The sequence below is a fragment of the Lingula anatina genome, chromosome 2 (genome assembly GCF_051362555.1).
Source record: "Lingula anatina isolate TDL-2025a chromosome 2, LinAna3.0, whole genome shotgun sequence".
Taxonomy (NCBI): Eukaryota; Metazoa; Brachiopoda; class Lingulata; order Lingulida; family Lingulidae; genus Lingula; species Lingula anatina.
Window position 1 is genome coordinate 13,423,659 of NC_141768.1, and position 20,030 is coordinate 13,443,688.

Below are 20,030 nucleotides of genomic sequence, written 5' to 3' on the forward strand. Positions count from 1 at the left end.
TTTGCTTCTGCAATTATTTTTAAGAAAAATTCTGAGATTTATTGCAATTATAAATATGAACATATGTAAAACAGTCTTACATATTAAAATATAACAAAAATTGAATCTAGATTCCTCAATGTTTTCATGTTGGCGGTTTACCAAAAGTTCCCATCTCTATAACACGTTCTACATGCAGCATATCCTTATGAACACAGCACCAATAGGCCAATAACACTCAAGTACTCTAGGTTGTCTAAGACTGGATTAAAATTAACAATAAGGTAATTTTAATTCTTTATTTGACATTTCTCATGTCTACTTTACAGAAAGTACAAGTAACATTGCACTATGTATAAAAAATGACTGAAATAAACAATCTGTCCACAATAAATTATAAATATTGCAATAAATTAGGTTTTGTTTCGACAGATTGTAGTACTAAAATTATAAACTCCTGGTTTTAAAAAAATCTAAGTACTGTGAACACAAACTACATTATCTTGTGTCACTCCTCTAACATGTTGCATGTTTAATACACAACACAATATCTGTGTTGCTTGTGAACTGAATGAACTAATGAAAGATGTGAGTTAAGTACAAACTTATAGCTCACATTAAATCCCTGCACGCTCAGAAGGCTATGCTAAAAACTAAGGTATGCAACTATAATTGCACACGCAGATGATTAGCTCTATTATAAGAACAAAAGAAGAACTGTACATTTCAATGCCTATGCAAAGGGCCAGTCCATTTATTGCTTAATAAGCATATTTTTTTAAAAATCCTTTGACTTTTTGTTTTTCATAATGGAACCTTCTACTGAGTGCTTCAATCTACTTATGTATGTTAATACTGATGAATATGTCCTTGTCCTTTTTCAAATCTAATGCTGTTCACCATACTGAGAGGTTCTCAATCTATTATATCAAACATAGCATAATCTGGTTCCGTACATACCATTTTCTTTATTCAGCTTTTTAAAAAAGTATACATCTACAAAAGAACGTTTATGGTCAAAGAAGCCCAGAGGAAAGCACCTGATTCAGGTAGTTACAATGCAATTGAAAACATTCAATGATTTCTTGAAATATTTCATGCTCTGGTCAAACCCATATATACACCAGAGATAAATATACAAGCAAAGTGAAACAAATATTTTGTATGTGCACCATACTCCATGCATTCTCAATAGAATGAAAACAACTATTTCCATTCAACTAAGAGATAATTGTTTTTGCTCAAGTGTAAATGATGAGTTAATTTTCCAAAGGCATTCTTAATTATAGCCCTGTTAATGATAGTAATTGGGAATCAAACACTATGATGACAATAATCTGGAGGGTAAAATGAGAGACTTGAAATATCCGTCTTTATAGTCATACTTTGGTTAATTGGTCGTCGCATTAAATACACTACTTAATCGACACGAGAATGGTAAAAGATATGATAAAATAATCGTTTTAAGGACATGGTGCCAACCAATCCCTTATATCGTACACAACATGTATTCTAGCTTACACACGTGCAATATATTTATAAATACTTCACAAACTTACAATGTGTTCCTCCTCAATTCTGAATGACTGCATAATTTAATGTCAAATGGAATGAAGTGTGAAAAGAAACGAGGTTTTAAATGGTATCTAAGCCTCCATCCATAAAATATCTGAGGAACACCTGAGAACTCTTCAGGAAAAATTATCTTGCATCTTCTCAGCATTCATCCGTGTTGTGTCAAACACTCATTGGCACACATGTCCTCACATAATCACGCAATCTGTTGAAGGTGTTCAATTCCAATCCATCCACTATGGGATAAAAAGTTCATGATTTTTCGCCTGTGTGTTTTGTCAAAGCCACTAGGATAGCGAATCTTCACTGGGACTCCTTGCCTCCTTTGCAAGTAGTCCTAAACAAGTTAAAATATTGATACAAATATCAATCAGATGGAATTTTAAAAATTTTAGAAAATATTCCAAATATCTTGAACCATATCATTTCACTCCAGTCTTGCATGTCTTGCATGTTTATCTAAAGAGGGAAGTTTTGATGAAAATATTAAATCAATATAATATCAAACTTAAATTTCCCTCTACAAACTACCAACACTTCACTTACCTTTATAATGCAGGTTTTGATTGTGACATAATTGCCTGGTTTCATACCAATGGAATTGCACAGCTAAAAAAAATCATAAACAGTGGCAATATAACAAGGCAGCAAAACTGTTAAAACAAACATATCACAAACAATGGCAAAATAACAAGGCACCAAAACTTTAACAGTGACATTTGAGACGAGCATGAATTCCCTAGAACTCAAGTAAACCACTTCTACTAGTTTCTTAGAGAGATGAAACGATGCCCTTGGGAAAAATATGCTATTTGAAACAATATAATGGCATTTGGTGGGGTTTCATAGCAAAATTTGACTTCAAATGCATCTTAAAACGTACAGGCCAATATGTTTGAATACCAGGAAGTATCAAGTGAAACATTGCCAAATATTATGTTAATTTAAGGAAATTATATGCAGCATTAATAAATGCAAAGGAGAATGATTTAATTTCTTTTTTTTTATTTTATCATATGACCTCTTGAGATACTTTTAAGTGTCTGTAATTAAATTCAATAACCAATGGCCTATGAAAAAATTCCTAAATGTACAAGACAGTCAGAAAATATATTTGTTTTTGGTCAATCACACAATTTAGCATTGTAACAAGAAGGCTATATTTTACTACTTATTTTAAAGGTCACAGATGAACACTTCATTCCTCCTCAAAGATTCTGAGCTTTCAAACATTAAATATCGAGTGGTACTAGATCACTGCTACATCATACATCTTTAAACTTGGAAATATTATACATGTTCATGAACAAAGTCTTTTATGCAACAACTGCAACATTTAACACAGGAAACTTTATTTTAATTAGAGGAGTGACATAATATTTCACTTACTTTCATTTCCCTCTCTGTGAGCAGTTCATAACCAGGCATCACGGAGATGTCTGCAGATTTTGTCTCCCCTTCTAGTTTACCTAGATGTAAAAATTAGAGATCCTGTATTGAACACTTTCTACCTGGGAAGTAACACTAAATAATCTACACCTAGAGGCTTTATAAAAATTTATGAAGATTTAATTATTTTCCAAATATCTGTGTGCTTTTAGCTATTTTTAACATTTATAAAAACTTACTAGCTTTGTCATGAATTGTCATTATCATTTTGTTTATAATACCACAGACTTGCCTAGAGATTTCTTCATCATAACAGATTACTTAGAAAAAGGATGCATTTTCATATAAGAAGTAAACCATACAAACCTACGTCACCTCTTTCCACGTTTAGGAGTAAACCGAGATTTTCCCTGCAAATAAAAAATAAATCAGGCTTACACAATATTTGTCAATGGGGTAGACTAATAAAACTGTTTATTTATTTATTTATTTGAATAACTACCAGCTTTACTTTGTATTAAGATCTAAAATATATTCATACCACATATAGTATCTAGAATATTTCACAGTACATATTAAGTTTAAGTGTACTTACTCTGCCTTTTTTGAAACCATTGATGTTCGCTTTGGCGTGTTTGAGCTGCTCTAAAAAGGGATAAAAGAATAAAAAGGGTGTGTCTATCATGGAAAATGCAATGTATTCACATTTTATATGATGAGTATGCAATGCTACAAGGAAATATCAAATAAAATCCTTCAGGGAAGAGCGACATTTAAGGAAGAAACTGCCCAGGCCAATGACATTTTTGGCACCCCAAAAGTCAGAAAAATCTCTTCCTTGGTCCTATCAAATATATAATAACTATCAACATATAAAATTTCATGTACTTGCCATTTTCTTCTTATTTTCCTTTTTCTTTTCTCTTCTATACCTCTCTTCATCAAACTCTTCACATTCTACATAAGAAAACGAGACTTTCCTTCCATACTTGTATAACTAATGAACCACACAACTACTTAAAGTCTGCACAGTACAGATATACTGTTTCATAGAGATATATGTAACTGTGTCAACCAAACTTTCTGACATAAAAACTATTTTACTTTCCTTGTGACAGGGTAAGGTTAGAGTCAACACCCACCTGATAACTTAGTAATGCCATTCTTCCTATACCTCATCAGCTCTTTTATTCTAGATTTAATTTGTTTTTCTTCTGCAAGAAAAAATAGCAAAAATAACACATTAACAATGGATTTTTATTTGTAATCAATAATGATATTGTAGAAAAAAATCTTGTTGCGTATCTTGATTTGTTAGTACTAAACATCATTTACAATTATAAGTTTCACTTAAGCAGTCTTGGTACCAAAGAGAGATCTCCATTAAACAATGCATTAATATCTTACCTTATATCATCAGGTAACCCCTGAGCACTTTCTACCTACTTACTACAGTCCTGTGAGAAATGCTGAACCAAGTTTCCCTTTAATGGAATTGAAAACTAAACTTGGATGACGATTCACAAAGCTTTCCAAAGGATAAGAAATCATTTCTGTTCCTCTTCTTATTTTGGTTTTTATAAAGAGGCATATACCTCATTTTTCTTTTGTTTCCACATTTTCTATACTTACTTTTTAAATTTTCAAAAAACTGTTCATGTTCCACTGATGTATGGAATTGAGCAAATATTCTCATTTTGTCCCTGAACTCTCTGTCCTCTTTTGAATATTTTTTCTTTTCCTTAGTCTGAGATTTTTGTTTGGAAGTTAATGCAGCTTGTGTTGTTATGAGTCCATATTCTCTTGCTATCCTTTTCCTTCTCATTCTTTCTTTTAATCTTTCCCTGTACATGCTTACTTGTGACAATTTAAAATCTGAAATAAAACGAGTACTCCATTTAATTTGGTAATGAAATATGCAATTAAATAAACCAGAAAACAATTCCTAGTTTTTTTCTATAAGATTGTTCATGGTTCTAAGATTTTGTATTTTAGTCACCTTTCAGTGATGAGGAGTAACATCTTAAGGATATTGTTACCCTTTCATCCAGATACCAAAAATTTTTTTTTTTTCTGCATCTAATTATTCAATAATGCATCTATCTTTGTGCCGATTTAAAACAATAAAAAAAACTCGAAAATATAAAATGTTGGCGTTTATATTTTTTCACTGCAATGTTTAAGAATAGGCAACCCAAAACTTTAACTGTCAATTTAACACCTTTCTATTTTGAGGTGAGATAGCAATCTGTATGGGGCGTAACTTCATCCCTGAATAAGATTTTATCACAAAAATTGGAACAGTTGACAGGGAGTGTATAGGCAACGATCCCGTGCTGTCATTTCGGTTTAACTGTATTTGTTACAGATTTTCATTAAACAAAGGCATTATTTTACTTTATCAACGATAAAAATCTGAACTAAGAATTTTAAGAAAAATTGCTGGCAGGGTTTTGGAGTACTAAATGGTGTCATTAAATTGGCGTTGAAATGGTGATCGTGAGAGCTCAGGTAAAAGAGAAATTTGAGAAACCGATTTTTCAGTTTTTTACCCCCAAATCACAATTATGACCTCACCTGTAAGATGACATATGTATAAATGCTAATTAATTTTGTCAGTGAACACTGACGATTTATTTATCACCCAAAAGAATGCATGTAAGGCAGTAAATAAGGAGTTCTGGGCTAAGGGTGACAATATCCTTAAGACCTGTGGGCACTCCATATGATGATGCTATTGTGACAACTATGAAAAATACCCGTTTTGTAAATATTTCAAAATCAAAAGTGCCTGTCATCATTAAAACCTAAACTTACTAAAAACTCCTATTCTTTTTAGCAATGCACAAATCTCACCAACTTAAATAAACTTCTTTTCATCAAATAATCACTTCACTTACTATTATCAACATCTTCATCATCATAATTTAAACTGAGGTTGCTGACTAATGTCTCTGCATCATTGTCATATTCCTACATTGAAAATGAATATACACATATAATTATTCCACATATAATTGCTCCATTACCTGTTATTTACTGACAGACATTTTTGGATGTATTGGTTCAGTTCAATGTACATACATTACATTATATATTATGATGACAAGTTTGTGCTCCAAAGAAACACTTAATAAAATACATTTACACAGCTAATATGTACACTACTAACAATAATTCCCTCCACAAGACTCACCCTTTCAAAATCATCCCTAAGAGGCATGTACCCCAGCTCTTGCTGTTCATTTTGAGGAATATCAACACTTGGAAGAGGTGTAGTAAGACTTGGTGATAAAGGCCCACTATCTGGACCAGTGTGGTCAGTTATTTTTGTGGTATTTTCATTTGGAAGAGTGGCTGGAAAGAAGAGACTTTTTTTTTTGAAGTCACAGTTTTTTTATATAAACATTATTTCTAATGATTCAATGATTAATGATTCAGGTCTAAAAGAGGACTTCCAAACGAAGCACAGGGTTTATTTTCATCTAATGAAGTTAGATTCTAAATGTTCCTACTGATGAAATAATACTTTCCACGGAATATCTGATTCTAAATAAAATAAGTACAAAGTTTTTAAAGGAAATTATTGGAAATATTATATATCTGAGCAACATAATGTAAAAAGATTTTGGTCTTACCTTTGCCTATATTTCCCTTTACATAAAATGTAAAATAATGTTCACAGCATTCTGAAATTAAATCCATTCCATCATGTAGACATCGAATTTAATCTCAACACACTATAATGAATACACTTATTGCTTATTGCTTGAATTTAACAAAACACAATCACAATTGTATGACAGAAACAATGACTTATGTTTGGCCCACATTCAAATTCAAACAAAGTCTTACCCTCTGGTGTACTGTGGCCAACTTGTTCAGCTATGTCTTCCCTGAAAGCAGATGTTAAGTCTAAGTTGAATTCTAGGCAGATACCTGACGATGGGCCTGGATATTTCCAGTCAATATTGCTGTGATAAAATTAAATTCATATATTCATATATTCAAATTCCCAATCACTGAAACATGAGCATTTCATTCTACTTTGTTTTTCTTATTGGAATTATTTAAAAATATTTTTCATTTTAAGTCTTGGTTTATGTCAACATGCATATGTTCATAAAATTGCAATACTTTGATAAATGTTAAGTTTTAAATTTTCTAAGATATTCAACCAATTCATTATTTTTATGGCTCTAAAAATTATTTGCCATCTTTAGGCATCTACAAAATAATGCAAGAACTACCCCTTACAAAAAATATTGAATCATTGCTTCTCATCAGTCAATAAGACTTGCCACATGCTACAAGTGTTACTGTGTATGCTCAGCTGTACTGATGCAATTTATACTATTCTTAACAATGAGTTAAATTAATCAATATGTATATACGTCCCATCAGTTACAAGAAATTATGTAGACTCTTACAATAAGATTTCCTACTATTTTTTCCAATTCTCTATCTGGGATATACTTAATGCAGCTTGAAAGGTGAGATTTACTTTTATGGGAGTTAAGTGAATGAACTAAATCATGCTTTACATCAGGGTAAAATGACCCCTTATTTCACTTAACCTACCAGTTTCCAAATCCAAAGTGTTCCACACCATCTAAAAGCACTGACTCATTTACAGCTGTCCACTTTTGTGTCTCAGGTGTAAAAACTGAAAAGCTACCATTGTCCTAAAAATATATGATATACATTAAAGCATTTCTCAAAATGTTCCAATTGTACCAAATGTAATAAAGCAAAATTGATCGGTTTCTTTCCTAAAGCTATGATTTACTTATAAACTTTTTAAAAATTAATTCTTTAAGAGAGTCGTTTGTTTACAATATCACATGATCATCAACTGTTATCAATCATCAACAGTAGAATCAGCACATTTCAAACTGGAATACTAAGATCAAGACTATAAAGCTGGTGCCTGAACAGACACAAATACAATTTTAACGCGAAATGTATTTTTACAATGTGCAACAGATGACACAGTTTTGTCAGGATGTGGATATTTTTAGCAACTAGAGCTTGAAACCCTGGGTGAATTGAGACCTTACATGCAGTAAGAGGACCCAGCATGTAGGACACAAAACTGAGGCAATGGGGGGGGGAGGGCATGACGACCAATTTTTCCATTAAAACCCGACACAAAATCCCACCATATTTCGATCAGCAGAGAAAAGAAATGTGGAGTTATGGTCTCAAAGCCAAAACTTTAAAATTTTAAAACTTAAACAGCATTATCCCCCGCTAACATTTCTCCGACTGTTAAATTGGAGACAAATCTGTAACAGGAAGTGCCCTGGATGTTTACAGTCACCTGGCGCCCTCTATGAAAGCTTTGTCTACTTACTATTACTTGGTATTTGTGGTCTTTTCTGTGGATTCCAACCTCAGCGCCGCAAGAAAAGCACTGTAAATTACAAGAGAGAATGAACATTATAATACATGGGTAGGAATATACTTGGTTGTGGAGTACATGTCGTACATCATTACACTATTAAACTGCCGTTCTTCAACCGGCATTTTAGTTATGCTTCAGACATGACGTCACCACACTTGCCTGCAGACAAAGGTCAAAATCATCGCACTCCGCACAGCGTACTCGGACGTCCAAAATGTTTGTCTGGCAGTAATTGCAATGATACTGCGCCATCCTTGAACAATCGGATAACCCGTCTTTTCCACTGTGCTTTTCTGAATGTCTGTATTTCCAGCGTTATTTGTAATATAATGCGGACTCCCTCAGCGGTCCGCCATCTTTTTGTTCTATTCCAAGCCGTCACGTGGTCTACCATTACCCATTGTGCATTGCGGGCACGTGGCAGATGTTGCTGAACGTACTGCAAAGGAATCCTAAAATAGACCTAGTAGCCCAAACACCAGCGTTTACAACAAAGCTCAACGTTCACAATAGCGGTTGGGACAAAGCGAATAATGTTTAAACTTATTATAATTCTATTCTCAATAAATTAGAAAAACAGACGTATCTGTATTCTTCAACATTGTTTTACCGTCGAAATCGTGTCTAGTAGGCCTACTTATAGCCTACCTGTAGGCCTACTTGTTTACAAGTTGAAGAGGGTCAAAACTTAGCCTAATGTTTGCATTTAAAACCGAATTTTTTTATTTGTGTCAGAGGGCGTGGTCGTTGATTATAAATAAATGCGGTCTCCTAATCCAAAGATGGACCAATTACAGAAAGTCGGGCAAGTTGACCTATAATTAAGTTATAGGCCTACCGGCTGATAGGCTATTAATTTATTGAAGCCCACATCAATACTCCCCGCTGGTAAAAATGCCATAAATGAAACATAATTTTTAAAATCTTAGTGTAAATACCGGGTCCCTAAAATTACTTTTTCCCTAATTTAAGGTGTTGTGGGTGAGTGAGGATGAGATAGGCCTATAGGTAACGATAACGGGAACACCAAAAAAATGACCCCCCTCCCCCATGGTATCATAAGCCAAGGAAGTAAATAACTGTGCATAGGCCAAACTATGCGTAAGGCCTACCCTAGGCCTTAATTTAGAATTAAATGTTAGTCCAAGACAAGAAAGCCTCAAATGTTCTTGTTGACGCGCCTCTTGCAAGCTAGCACGAAAATTCATGTGTTAGCACTCCTATTGACGATTCTGATATGTACTGTCTGGTCTAACACAGACAGTACATATCAGAATCGTCAATAGGAGTGCTAACACATGAATTTTCGTGCTACTTGCAAGCATGTTTATCTGACATGAACTGACGCCACCCCTCATCACAGATGTACGGACACAACTGAAATATGCTCGTGCAATGTGGGGCAGCTGCGAAAGTCAAATAATTTCGTCTGCTTTCGGTGCTTTGGGATAGTTGGGTCTTTTTTTTTATGAAATCGCAAACAAATAGCAGTAGGAAAAAAAAACGGAATTTAAAATGTCTCACGTAAAGCGTTTTTTATTTCCTTATGTAGGCCCCAATTACTTGAACTTAGCGCATGAATGGCTATTTTCCGTATTTTGCATGCAGTTTGCAAAAATTAATTTCTTTTCCACATCTCTACCAACCTGTGCTTATCCAAAAGTAAAAATGCATTGTGCGATCGTTGTTGTTGCTCACTAACGCTCAAATTACTACTCATAGCACAAACTTAGATTTTTCCACCCCGTGTTTCAGAGGGCATTGGAAATTCATTTTTAATGCTGACAGTAGAGGGGTGCTTCCAGCGTCCTCTATCTGACGCTCGTGGTCTGGGTTCACCGTTCCATGATTCATAATTATCAAAAGCGAACAATACTTCATTTACTTAAAGGGATAACAACTGTTCATTTTGGCCAAAAAATGGATTTTCCTGGGGTAAAGGACAATTTTCCACACTTACCAATGGTTTATGGATCCATTCCCACATTCAAAGTTAGTCTCTTTTTTTTGTCAAAAAGTTTGGTTTTCTGTAATATTCTCTTAAGAGATTCTTACAGTGTAGCCATCCATGGAGGTCACATGATGTGATGGCAAGCACAAATTCCAGAATAATTGTGTTAACCACCATTTTTGGTGGTAAAATGGAATTAATTATATTTCTATGAGCTGTTTACAATGCATTTATTGTGAATTATGGATAACTCATGAACAGTTGTTATCCTTTAATGTCAGATTTTTCCATATATTTTTCAAATAGCATCTCCTTTTATCTTATAGGACAAACTGATTTCGCCTTTGTCACCTTTCAAAAAACAAGAACCAAACAACATCTATTATAATATAACAAAGCAGCTTAATATTTTAAATTTTAGGCAATTTTATTTAAGGCTTTAAATTGTCACTTTTCCTTGCAAATGCTATTTCACTGGTTTTACTTGTTGCAAGCAATTAATAAAAACCTGACAACAAATTAAAAAGCTGTACATATGCAGTACAATTTTATAGATAGGCTAGTTCTCTCCACGCAAGCACAATCACACATGAACCTAACCATACAGCTTGCTTCTGATATGATAAGTTAGAGACAACTTAAGTTATATATTGCAAAGAAAGTTTAACCACTTAGGAATTAGTTAATTGACAGTATCTATCAGCTGATATAATCTGCAAATAATAATAATAATAATAATCTTCAGTCTAAATGAATGCTGGGGTGAATTGGTCAGTTGGAGCCAGACAGACAGGTTTAGTTCACTAACAACACACCTTAAACTGAATCAAAACTGGTTTGACAAAGTTGATGTGAAAAGTCTACCATCACATACACCTTACAACATCCATAGTCACTGTCAATGGGATACCTAAGTATGTATAAGCACCAAGACATTTTTGACTTGTAAGAGATAGCAATTACAATGAGGGGCAAGTGCCCTTAAGCTTTTTTTTATTTATCAGCAAAAGTCACTCTGGGATGAAAATATATTAAGTATTACTATATTTTAATGTAACAAAAACTATTCACTTCTTAAATAGTATGACTACACAGTGTTATATACATTATCACTTTTCTCTCATACATAAAAGAAAACTATTATTTTGTTTGATATCTCACTTCCCTATATCTTTAAATATGCACACTTACAACTTTTTCACACATGCAAATTTGTTTTTATTTTCATTAAATTGCACAATAAAATAACAGACTTCAAACAGATATGTAAAAAAGAGCAGTTAAATAAATCTAAAATTTTACTGGTACCTCTCATTCTGGATTCTAAGAGATGCACCAATATAGTCATATATAAACTTTTTTGTCATGGTTGTTTTCAAAGCTAACAAGTAGTTTGCCAATATTACAAATGTCTTTTTTTCATTTAACACATTAATATCACTCTACTGAAATGTAATGCAATAACTACCCTCTGCAGGGATAAGACCAGTCCTCACTGAAAAAGCAGGAAAATTGGCCAGGTGTCCAGGGTACAAAATTCACAAGAATGACCCAAATGGCCCTGAAAAAGTCAGAATTCCAACAAAAGTCCGAAAAAGTCTCATCAGTGCTCTGGATACAAATTATCTAAACATTTGAAAATTTCAAATGTGGTCTTATTATCACTCATTTTCAGTTTTAACAAATTTATGAATAAGAACACTTAACCTGAAAATAATGAAAGTGGTCAGATTTAGAATGAAATATCACAATTATGATAAGATGAATTGTTTTCCACATATAACCTAATGAATGATGTGTAGTATAATTCAACACAAAGCAATGTACTGGTTTTATTTATGATACCATCAAAGGAGACAAATCAACTATCTTTTCAATATTCTTTTTCTTAGATTTAATGTTGTATAAATTGATTGATGGGATTCATTCCAACACCACATGACTGTGGATCTAGATGCAGATCTAGTAACATCACTGTATCTATAAATTCAACTTTCTAAAAACCTTAGATCTGATTCAGGGAATTTGAATGTCTAAGATATAAATTTAACATAATAAATTGAAAAGATAAGACCAAATACATTTTCATTTCCAGCTAAGTATTTCTAGATAAAAACTTATGTCAATAATTTTTCTGTGACATGTATATTTGAACAGGAAATAATCTCTCTTATAAATGTTGACAAAAAAATAAAAAATAAAAAATAAAATAAAAAAAAACAATTCATTAGATTCAGCAAGTTTGAAAAAAAAAATTAAATGACATTGCTGAAATAAGCAAACCTCACACAGTGCAATAAAGAAAAAAAAAACACTTCAGTCATCTTCAGCAGCCCTCCACTTATCACTAGCTTCCCTTCTACCATCAGGCACCAGCTGGTTCCTCATCCCACCTAAAATGTTGGAAGTGGCCTCAGCTGTAATGATCACCGGTTGCACCACTGTGCCTGGAATCTGGCGCAAGACACCACCTACGGCACCAGTGTAGCCATAGTTGTCATGTTCCTCTGATGCTGCACGGATTATATTTGTTGCTGTCTCAGTGAAACCCTGGAGTATAGAAAGTACATACTTAACATGTTTGAATTGAATGGGGGAGTGAACTTCTGAACTAGAAGTATGTTGTGTAGATAGGTGGGTAATGAAATTTTGGCTTTTTATCATATATCAAGACTGCCACATATACTCTAAAGATTGGACTTGTTTAAAGAAAACAAAATGTGAATAAATTGTAAATGTTATTGTTATTGTCAGGTTTTCAAAATTTAAAATAAAAAACTCATTTGTGTATCAAGCTATGTTTGGCTAAGATAAGACTTATGTTGAGAACCAAAGATCACCTCTTTAAACACCATGGCAGCATTGGACACGCCTTGCCTGAGGTCAGCAGGCTGGAGAGGTTTGCGTGGACGCAGCACTTGACCCTGGCGTATGCTGGGCACAGGGGACACCATCACATAAGTTAATTCTGCTACATACTGAAAATGTCATGAAAGTTTTTGGAATTATCAGACTTGACAGACTGGGGTAACCACAAATTATTAACTAGAGTGAGGTTCATAATCAGACTATGTTCTCAGTGCTTACATTGCTCATTGTGCATTAAATCAATAACCTTCCATCCACTTCAGAGATACTTTTAAATTAAAATTTTTAGTCTGTGCATTCCTACAGGCGTCAGCATATTACATGAGTTGGTAAATTTAATATCTAAAAGCATGTCTTGTGACTTGCCTGTACAGATTGCACAAGTCTGTTTGTCAAATCTAGAGCTGCCATAGCTGTGGATGTCCCAAAGGAACTGGCCCCTCGCTGCAGACCACGTACTATCCTGCCATCTTTCTGATACTGCTCATATGGCAGCCAAAACAGGTCCCTAATTCCTTGTACTGAAAATATAGAACAAATGTAAAATGGCAACTTAAAAAGAGAGCCCGCATTGACCTAGTCTTGAAATAGGTGCAAATGAGTATAACACAAATAAGAATTTCAGTCAACTTTTCGCAATTTTTTATCTCATGGAGTATTTCAGTTACTGCAAAAGATGTTTTAACTAGCTCCAAGTTGATTCAACTTTTCTCAACAGATCTTTTAAGTAATGGTGACCTTTTTTTGTAAATAACTCCATATAAACATTTTTCCTTAATATTTCAATACTTTTCCCTAAATGCTAAATGTCAAGTTAATTTTTTTCCTTCAAATTGAATCACTACTTCAAAACATGTATAGGAGTTTGAAAGATTTTAATTGCCATCTCTTATCATAATAAGCCTCTCTGTATGATCTCCAATTTTGCTGATATGCCGAAAGCATTTTTTAACATCTAAAATTTTGAATGTAATACTTATCAATTGACAAATGTGAAAAAATCCTTACTTTTTTTACTTTAAAAATCTTCATGTACGACTTACCCAACTGAACCAAAGTATGCATTGGACCAACACCCCCAAGAATGCTAGGCAATTGGTTGGTTTTGATATCCTGCAGCCATTCTTTCAGGGCATAAGCTGCAACACGTTCTGCACCAAGATGGCTGAAATAAAAGTTGAACTGTCAGTAACTTTAATACAAACATTTTAGAGACAGCTTTTGAAATAAAAAAAAAAAAAATTTTTAAATGCAATATTCAGATTAACCATAGTCAAGTGTAAATGGAATTAAAATGTAGACTTACTCATGTCTCAGAAAACTGACATCAAAACTTGGCATTGTAAAATCAAGCAGCATGAAGTAATCAAGATTCTCAAACATATATCTCATTCACATATTTAAAACTAAGTATTCACTACAGCATCACTTTGACATATTACATATAATTTGACAATTCAACAGGGACTCAAACAATGTACTTTAACCCATTAATTAAATCGTAAATTATTCATTAATTTAGCATTAAAATCATGTGCATCTATCAAAGATGCTTCAATAAATGTATTCTACCCTGCTTTATGATTGAGCCTCTTCAGCTTGAGTTCTGAGCAGTTAAGCTGTGCCAGTCCGGCCAGCAGTCCAGCCAAGCGGCCATGAGCCATGTCCAGTCTTTTGCCATGGTAGTCTAGCCTTATTGGAACATCAGGGGAGAATATGAAGTTCCTGGAAATAAATTGTAACACAGTCCCCTTTCAAATTGTCAAAAGCAAAATTTATAGTTGTAATATTCATTATCCTGAAACTGAAAAAAAAAAAAAAAAAAAAAACCCATGATAAAAATTAATTTTATTAACCTAAAATAAAAGATGTCTTTCTGACACTGCTAATGCAAGGCTGAGTATTATTATTATTATTATTGTTGTACATTATTCACTCAATTCAATTTATGATTTTCTTACTTGAAATAAACAGGCTGACCAGCAGCCCCAGAGGAAGTCTCCTTCTCTCCTGCTTCCTCCTTCAATTCATCAAACACAACCATTAACTCCTGGGCATCAGAACTGGTCATCTCTTGTGAGTCATCCATAGCCATACCCATAACAGGCTGCTGACCAGTCTGGCTGGACGCTCCCTTACCAGGGCTGGACATAGGCAGATCTGCTCCAGGAGAAGAAGTAGAGGAATGGCTGCTGGAGCTGTCTGTGAATCCTGGGGCAGTCTCTGCTGGGCTGGGCTGTATATCACATATTTCGTTGATGTATGTTCTCAGGAAGATCAAGGCATCCTAAAAGAGAAGAGACAGTCCAAGATGAATAGAAATGCATTCCTCCAATTAAAATCAAATTTACAAATCATTTGAGAATTTCTGGATACAAGGTGAGAAGTTTGTAAACATTGTTAACCATTTATACATATAATACATAATACAAGAATTTCTGAACTCCTACTTCCCACAATCGTCCCACCAACCTGATCTATGTTCAGCCTCAAAGGCAAAAGTGACACTCTCAGTGAACACTCTTTCTGGCTTAGCACAGTCAAATCAGGTCTGATATGCATTGCTTTGAGAAATACCTAAAAAACACAAAATTTAATATGGAACTATCTCCAGCATGTAAGTTGATGCTTAAATACTCTTTATCAATCTTACATAAGAACTAGATTAAAATTATGAATTAAAAACACAAATGGAAGCTCTTTTCAATAAATAAATAATAATTAATTTTAATAATAAATAAATAAATAAATAAATAAATAAATTTTACCTAAGAAAAGCATCACAAATTTGATGACCAACTGAAATGAAAGAATATATAAAAGCTGATGATCAACATGTACAAAGCATTAAAATGTTTACCATATTAGCATGTGTCTGTCTTGGTGTTGCCTCAGATGTGTACTGGTACAGGAACTTATTTATCTGAGAGGATGCCAGTCGGTCCCGTATCTCTACTTGGTTTATGATGAGTATCTGCCGAGATGCTTCTCTTGTGTTTTCTGGATACACCTCGTGCTGTAAGCGAATCTGGAAGGCAAATATGTCCAGGTGTGTATCATCTAATATCTATTTGTAAACAAAGATGTATACATGAGTGAATGAATCTTTTTGAGTATGTGTGAGTTTGTATGCCTATATATCTGTAACTGTGGGTGCATGAGTGAGAGAGAGAGAGAGAGAGAGAGAGATTTACAAATACCTTGTTCATCTGTAATTCCATCAGCACTTGGCTATCTCTGCCTGGCCCTCCTTGTGAGTGCCAGTTAGCTTTGCCTGGTTTACCAGCTTTACCTAATGATGATGATGAGGAGGAAGACCTGTGAACCTTTTCTCCTGTGAGAGAGAAAGAGAGAGAATACAACCATGTTATTTGTCTGCATTATACTATTTATTTGTCTGATTAAACAATAAACACATTTGCCAGCTGCATGCACACACACCTTTATCATGGTCTCCAAAGTCCCTGCCCCCATACATGTACCACACCAGAGACAGTTCTTTGAGAGTGTATCTGTAGACAGCATTTGGGAAGTGGTCAGGGGCCTTCAGTTGGTCAGTCTTGCCCAGTGGTCTGTGGAAGTGGTTGTCCACTATCTTCAGTGGCTCTGATGTGAAAACCCTGATAGCTGGTTTCCCATCTTTGGGCTAAAAGAAAAGGGGACATGTGAAAAGACTTATTGCTCTATCATGTCAGTTTATCTTGTACCGGAGATGTACTGGACCACCAAGTTGTGACCTTTCTTCACATATTTCAATTTAACAAAAGATCTGCAATTCAAAAGACTTTGCTATGCTTTTGTACATAAATTTGTAGTTAAACTAGAGGATCAGAGAGGCGATACCGCCTCCTGGTATTGTACCACCAGCTGGAGTAAGAGCATTCGTATGGGAAGGAAAAAGAAGGGGGAGGGGTTGTCTCACTAGTTGACGATTTTCGCAAACAAAAGCCATTGATTGAATATACGATTGCAACGATCCCCCACTGAGGATACGAAAATTACGTTCTTCCTTGCTCTTTGGCCAACGAAGACTCAAATATGAAAATCGCGTCCTCATCTCTTTCACATTGGGAATGAACTTTCGCTAACAATTTGAAAGTTGTCTTTTTGTCTGCCAGTTTTAGAGATAAAATGGAAAAACATTTGCAAAGTTCAGTTTATGGTGAAAAGTAGGTCAAAGGTCAATTTCAAGGTCACATTTAGATTGCCAATATATGACTTCCTATTCAAGTTTAATAGTATCTATGGACCTATCTCTGCCAGTTTTGGAGATAAAAGGGAAGCAAAATTTGCAAAGTTCAGCCCATGGTGAAAAGTAGGTCAAAGGTCAATTTCAATGTCATATTTAGATTGCCAGTATATGACTTCCTATCAAAGTTCAATAGTAACTATGGACCTATCTCTGCCAGTTTTGGAGATAAAAGGGAAGCAAAATTTGCAAACTTCAGTCCATGGTGAAAAGTAGGTCAAAGGTCAATTTGAAGGTCACATTTAGATTGTCAGTATATGACTTCCTATCCAAGTTCAATAGTAACTATGGATCTATCTCTGCCAGTTTTGAAGATGAAAGGGAAGCAAAATTTGCAAAGTTCAGTTCATGGTGAAAAGTAGGTCAAAGGTCAACAAGGTCACACTAAGATTGCCAGTATATGACTTCCTATCCAAGTTCAATAGTAACTATGGACCTATCTCTGCCAGTTTTGGATATGAAAGGGAAGCAAAATTTGCAAAGTTCAGTTCATGGTGAAAAGTAGGTCAAAGGTTAATTTCAAGGTCACATTAAGATTGCCAGTGTATGATTTCCTATTCAAGTTCAATAGTAACTATGGACCTATCTCTGCCAGTTTTGGATATGAAAGGGAAGCAAATTTTGCAAAGTTCAGTTCATGGTGAAAAGTAGGTCAAAGGTCAATTTCAAGGTCACATTTAGATTGCCAGTGTATGACTTCCTATTCCAGTTCAATTGTAACTATGGACCTATCTCTGCCAGTTTTGGAGATAAAAGGGCAGCAAAATTTGAAAAGTTCAGTTCATGGTGAAAAGTAGGTCAAAGGTCAATTTCAAGGTCACATTTAGATTGCCAGTATATGACTTCCCATTCAAGCTCAATAGTAACTATGGACCTATCTCTGCCAGTTTTGGAGATATAAGGGACTAAATGTTATAATTTTGGAGTTCCCATAATGTGCCATGAATTTCCTACAGAAAAAATTAATTAAAATAAAGAAAAGGTCATTTTGGTCAAAATTCTTGAAATGGGAGGTACTCTGAAGTTCCAAAAGTTCAAATTTGATGAAATAATGTCAATTATGACCACAAGTTGTCTGCTTTGACAAGCCTTATGTTTTTTTATTTTTCCAGAGTTCAAAATTTATTATCCATTACTAGTCAGGCGGTTAAGTCCAAATTATATCCAGAATTGTGCAAAAGATGATAAAAGCATGAAACTTTCCACTATGAATATTTAAGAAAGCCGCTCATCCGAGTACTAATGAATTTTGGAGTTGCCCCCTGATCCGAAATAGACAAACACCCAATGGTCATTCATCGTGGAAAGTTTCATGCTTTTATCATCTATTGCACAATTTTTTGGCTTAGCCGCCTCACTATACCGTACTGCACATTTTGCTTTCACCACCAATATGTACTTTTTGATAGCGTAACTCGAAAACTGTTTGGAATACAAAAAAACGGAGACCACTTCCAGTGTTGGGCTTTACATGCTCTACAGAATGCAAAAAAGAATGGGTCTCTAGCATTAACAGTCCCCAAATTAGAGACAGTTTTCAGTTTCGGCATCTTATGGCCGCTACTCCTGTGAAAATGCACCGATTGACCCCAAATTCACGGAGATGAAAGATGACCTGAAGGGTAACACTTTCCAATAATATTATTGGTTAAGTCTGTGTGGTGTCTGAATAACAGTGCAAAAAAAATTTTTTCACAAAAAATTTTATTTTTTTGAAAATTTTGGCCCGTTTGACCTTGAAGTAAAGGTCAAAGGTCAAATCCAAGGGCATATTTGAAATCTACACATATGACTTTTGGAAAGCCGTCTGTAGAAATTTTTCCCATAACCCCTTCCGTAGGGTAGATAATTAGCATTTAATTTTGCCATTTTTGGACAAGGGTGCATTGCAATGAGTGCCACACCCAGACCCCAATACCGACAAAGCCCAAATTTTACGTGGAACGAGTGGAGATTATAGGTGACCTAAATCCAAGAGATGGGTACGGGGGCCCTTACCGTCTAGGAGGAGAAGCGGTAACGGTAGCCGTCCGGCGGAGCCGGCGGAACGATCCGGACGGGACCGAAACCATGTGTACCGCCAGCGCTAACGCTGGTGGTACAATTAAAGACAGTGAAAAGGTCTACAGGATAGGAACTTCCAATAGTACTGCAACTGAAATCCTTACATAAAACAAACCTTGTTCTCTCTTTTTTTATGACAGACAGAACTCATCAATAACTCATTTGCAATAATTTTATCAAACATGTAATTAGTATTATTACTCACCATTATTCCCAAGCCAGGTTCATCTATGATACAGAATTCTTCATCATCAATATCATTTTCATAATCATCGGGAGAGACTTCCCCAACAACCTGTGAGCTACCATTGCTGCTCATGTAAGAATCTCCACTTTCATCCATGATTGCAGTTATCTGTCTTGGAGGTGACGGGGAACCATCACGCTTTTTTGGCACAAAGAATACAGTTTGTGTTTTGGTGGTTTCTTGACTAGAAGCTCCACTCTCTGTAAAATTGATAAATCATAAATAATTTTCCCTGTTTAACATTTTTTTGTAGGAACTCCATGTTTATTCATAAACTGTCCTCCCCTCTCTATGAACAAAG

The 20,030-nt window shown here is 34.6% G+C and overlaps 2 protein-coding genes across 5 annotated transcripts in view; both read right to left on the bottom strand.

Annotated features, from left to right (window-relative positions):
* Positions 1 to 264: 264 nt before the first annotated feature.
* Positions 265 to 8,740, bottom strand: LOC106155626 (transcriptional adapter 2-beta). Its single transcript, XM_013530533.3, has 15 exons — positions 8,510 to 8,740; positions 8,300 to 8,359; positions 7,525 to 7,628; positions 6,799 to 6,839; positions 6,582 to 6,632; positions 6,140 to 6,300; positions 5,844 to 5,916; positions 4,576 to 4,818; positions 4,086 to 4,157; positions 3,836 to 3,900; positions 3,539 to 3,588; positions 3,310 to 3,353; positions 2,944 to 3,023; positions 2,101 to 2,163; positions 265 to 1,891 (listed from the first exon to the last, which is right to left on the bottom strand). The coding sequence occupies exons 1-15, from the start codon at positions 8,600 to 8,602 to the stop codon at positions 1,751 to 1,753; spliced, it is 1,341 nt and encodes a 446-aa protein (XP_013385987.1). The 5' UTR covers positions 8,603 to 8,740; the 3' UTR covers positions 265 to 1,750.
* Positions 8,741 to 10,707: 1,967 nt separating this feature from the next.
* LOC106155585 (autophagy-related protein 2 homolog B-like) overlaps positions 10,708 to 20,030 on the bottom strand; it is a 33,210-nt gene continuing 23,887 nt past the window's right edge. The window contains exons 31-41 of one of the 4 annotated variants that reach the window (XM_087004544.1): positions 19,688 to 19,929; positions 16,611 to 16,815; positions 16,370 to 16,503; positions 16,030 to 16,197; positions 15,642 to 15,746; positions 15,131 to 15,456; positions 14,742 to 14,894; positions 14,213 to 14,334; positions 13,536 to 13,690; positions 13,142 to 13,279; positions 10,708 to 12,851 (exon numbers count right to left, since the gene is read on the bottom strand). In XM_087004544.1, the coding sequence (XP_086860670.1) occupies positions 12,618 to 12,851; positions 13,142 to 13,279; positions 13,536 to 13,690; positions 14,213 to 14,334; positions 14,742 to 14,894; positions 15,131 to 15,456; positions 15,642 to 15,746; positions 16,030 to 16,197; positions 16,370 to 16,503; positions 16,611 to 16,815; positions 19,688 to 19,929 (1,982 nt within the window). In that variant the 3' untranslated portion in view covers positions 10,708 to 12,617. Of the gene's footprint in view, positions 12,852 to 13,141; positions 13,280 to 13,320; positions 13,691 to 14,212; positions 14,335 to 14,741; positions 14,895 to 15,130; positions 15,457 to 15,641; positions 15,747 to 16,029; positions 16,198 to 16,369; positions 16,504 to 16,610; positions 16,816 to 19,687; positions 19,930 to 20,030 lie in introns of those variants that run through there. The other 3 variants (XM_087004541.1, XM_087004542.1, XM_087004543.1) reach the window with 3 other exon arrangements.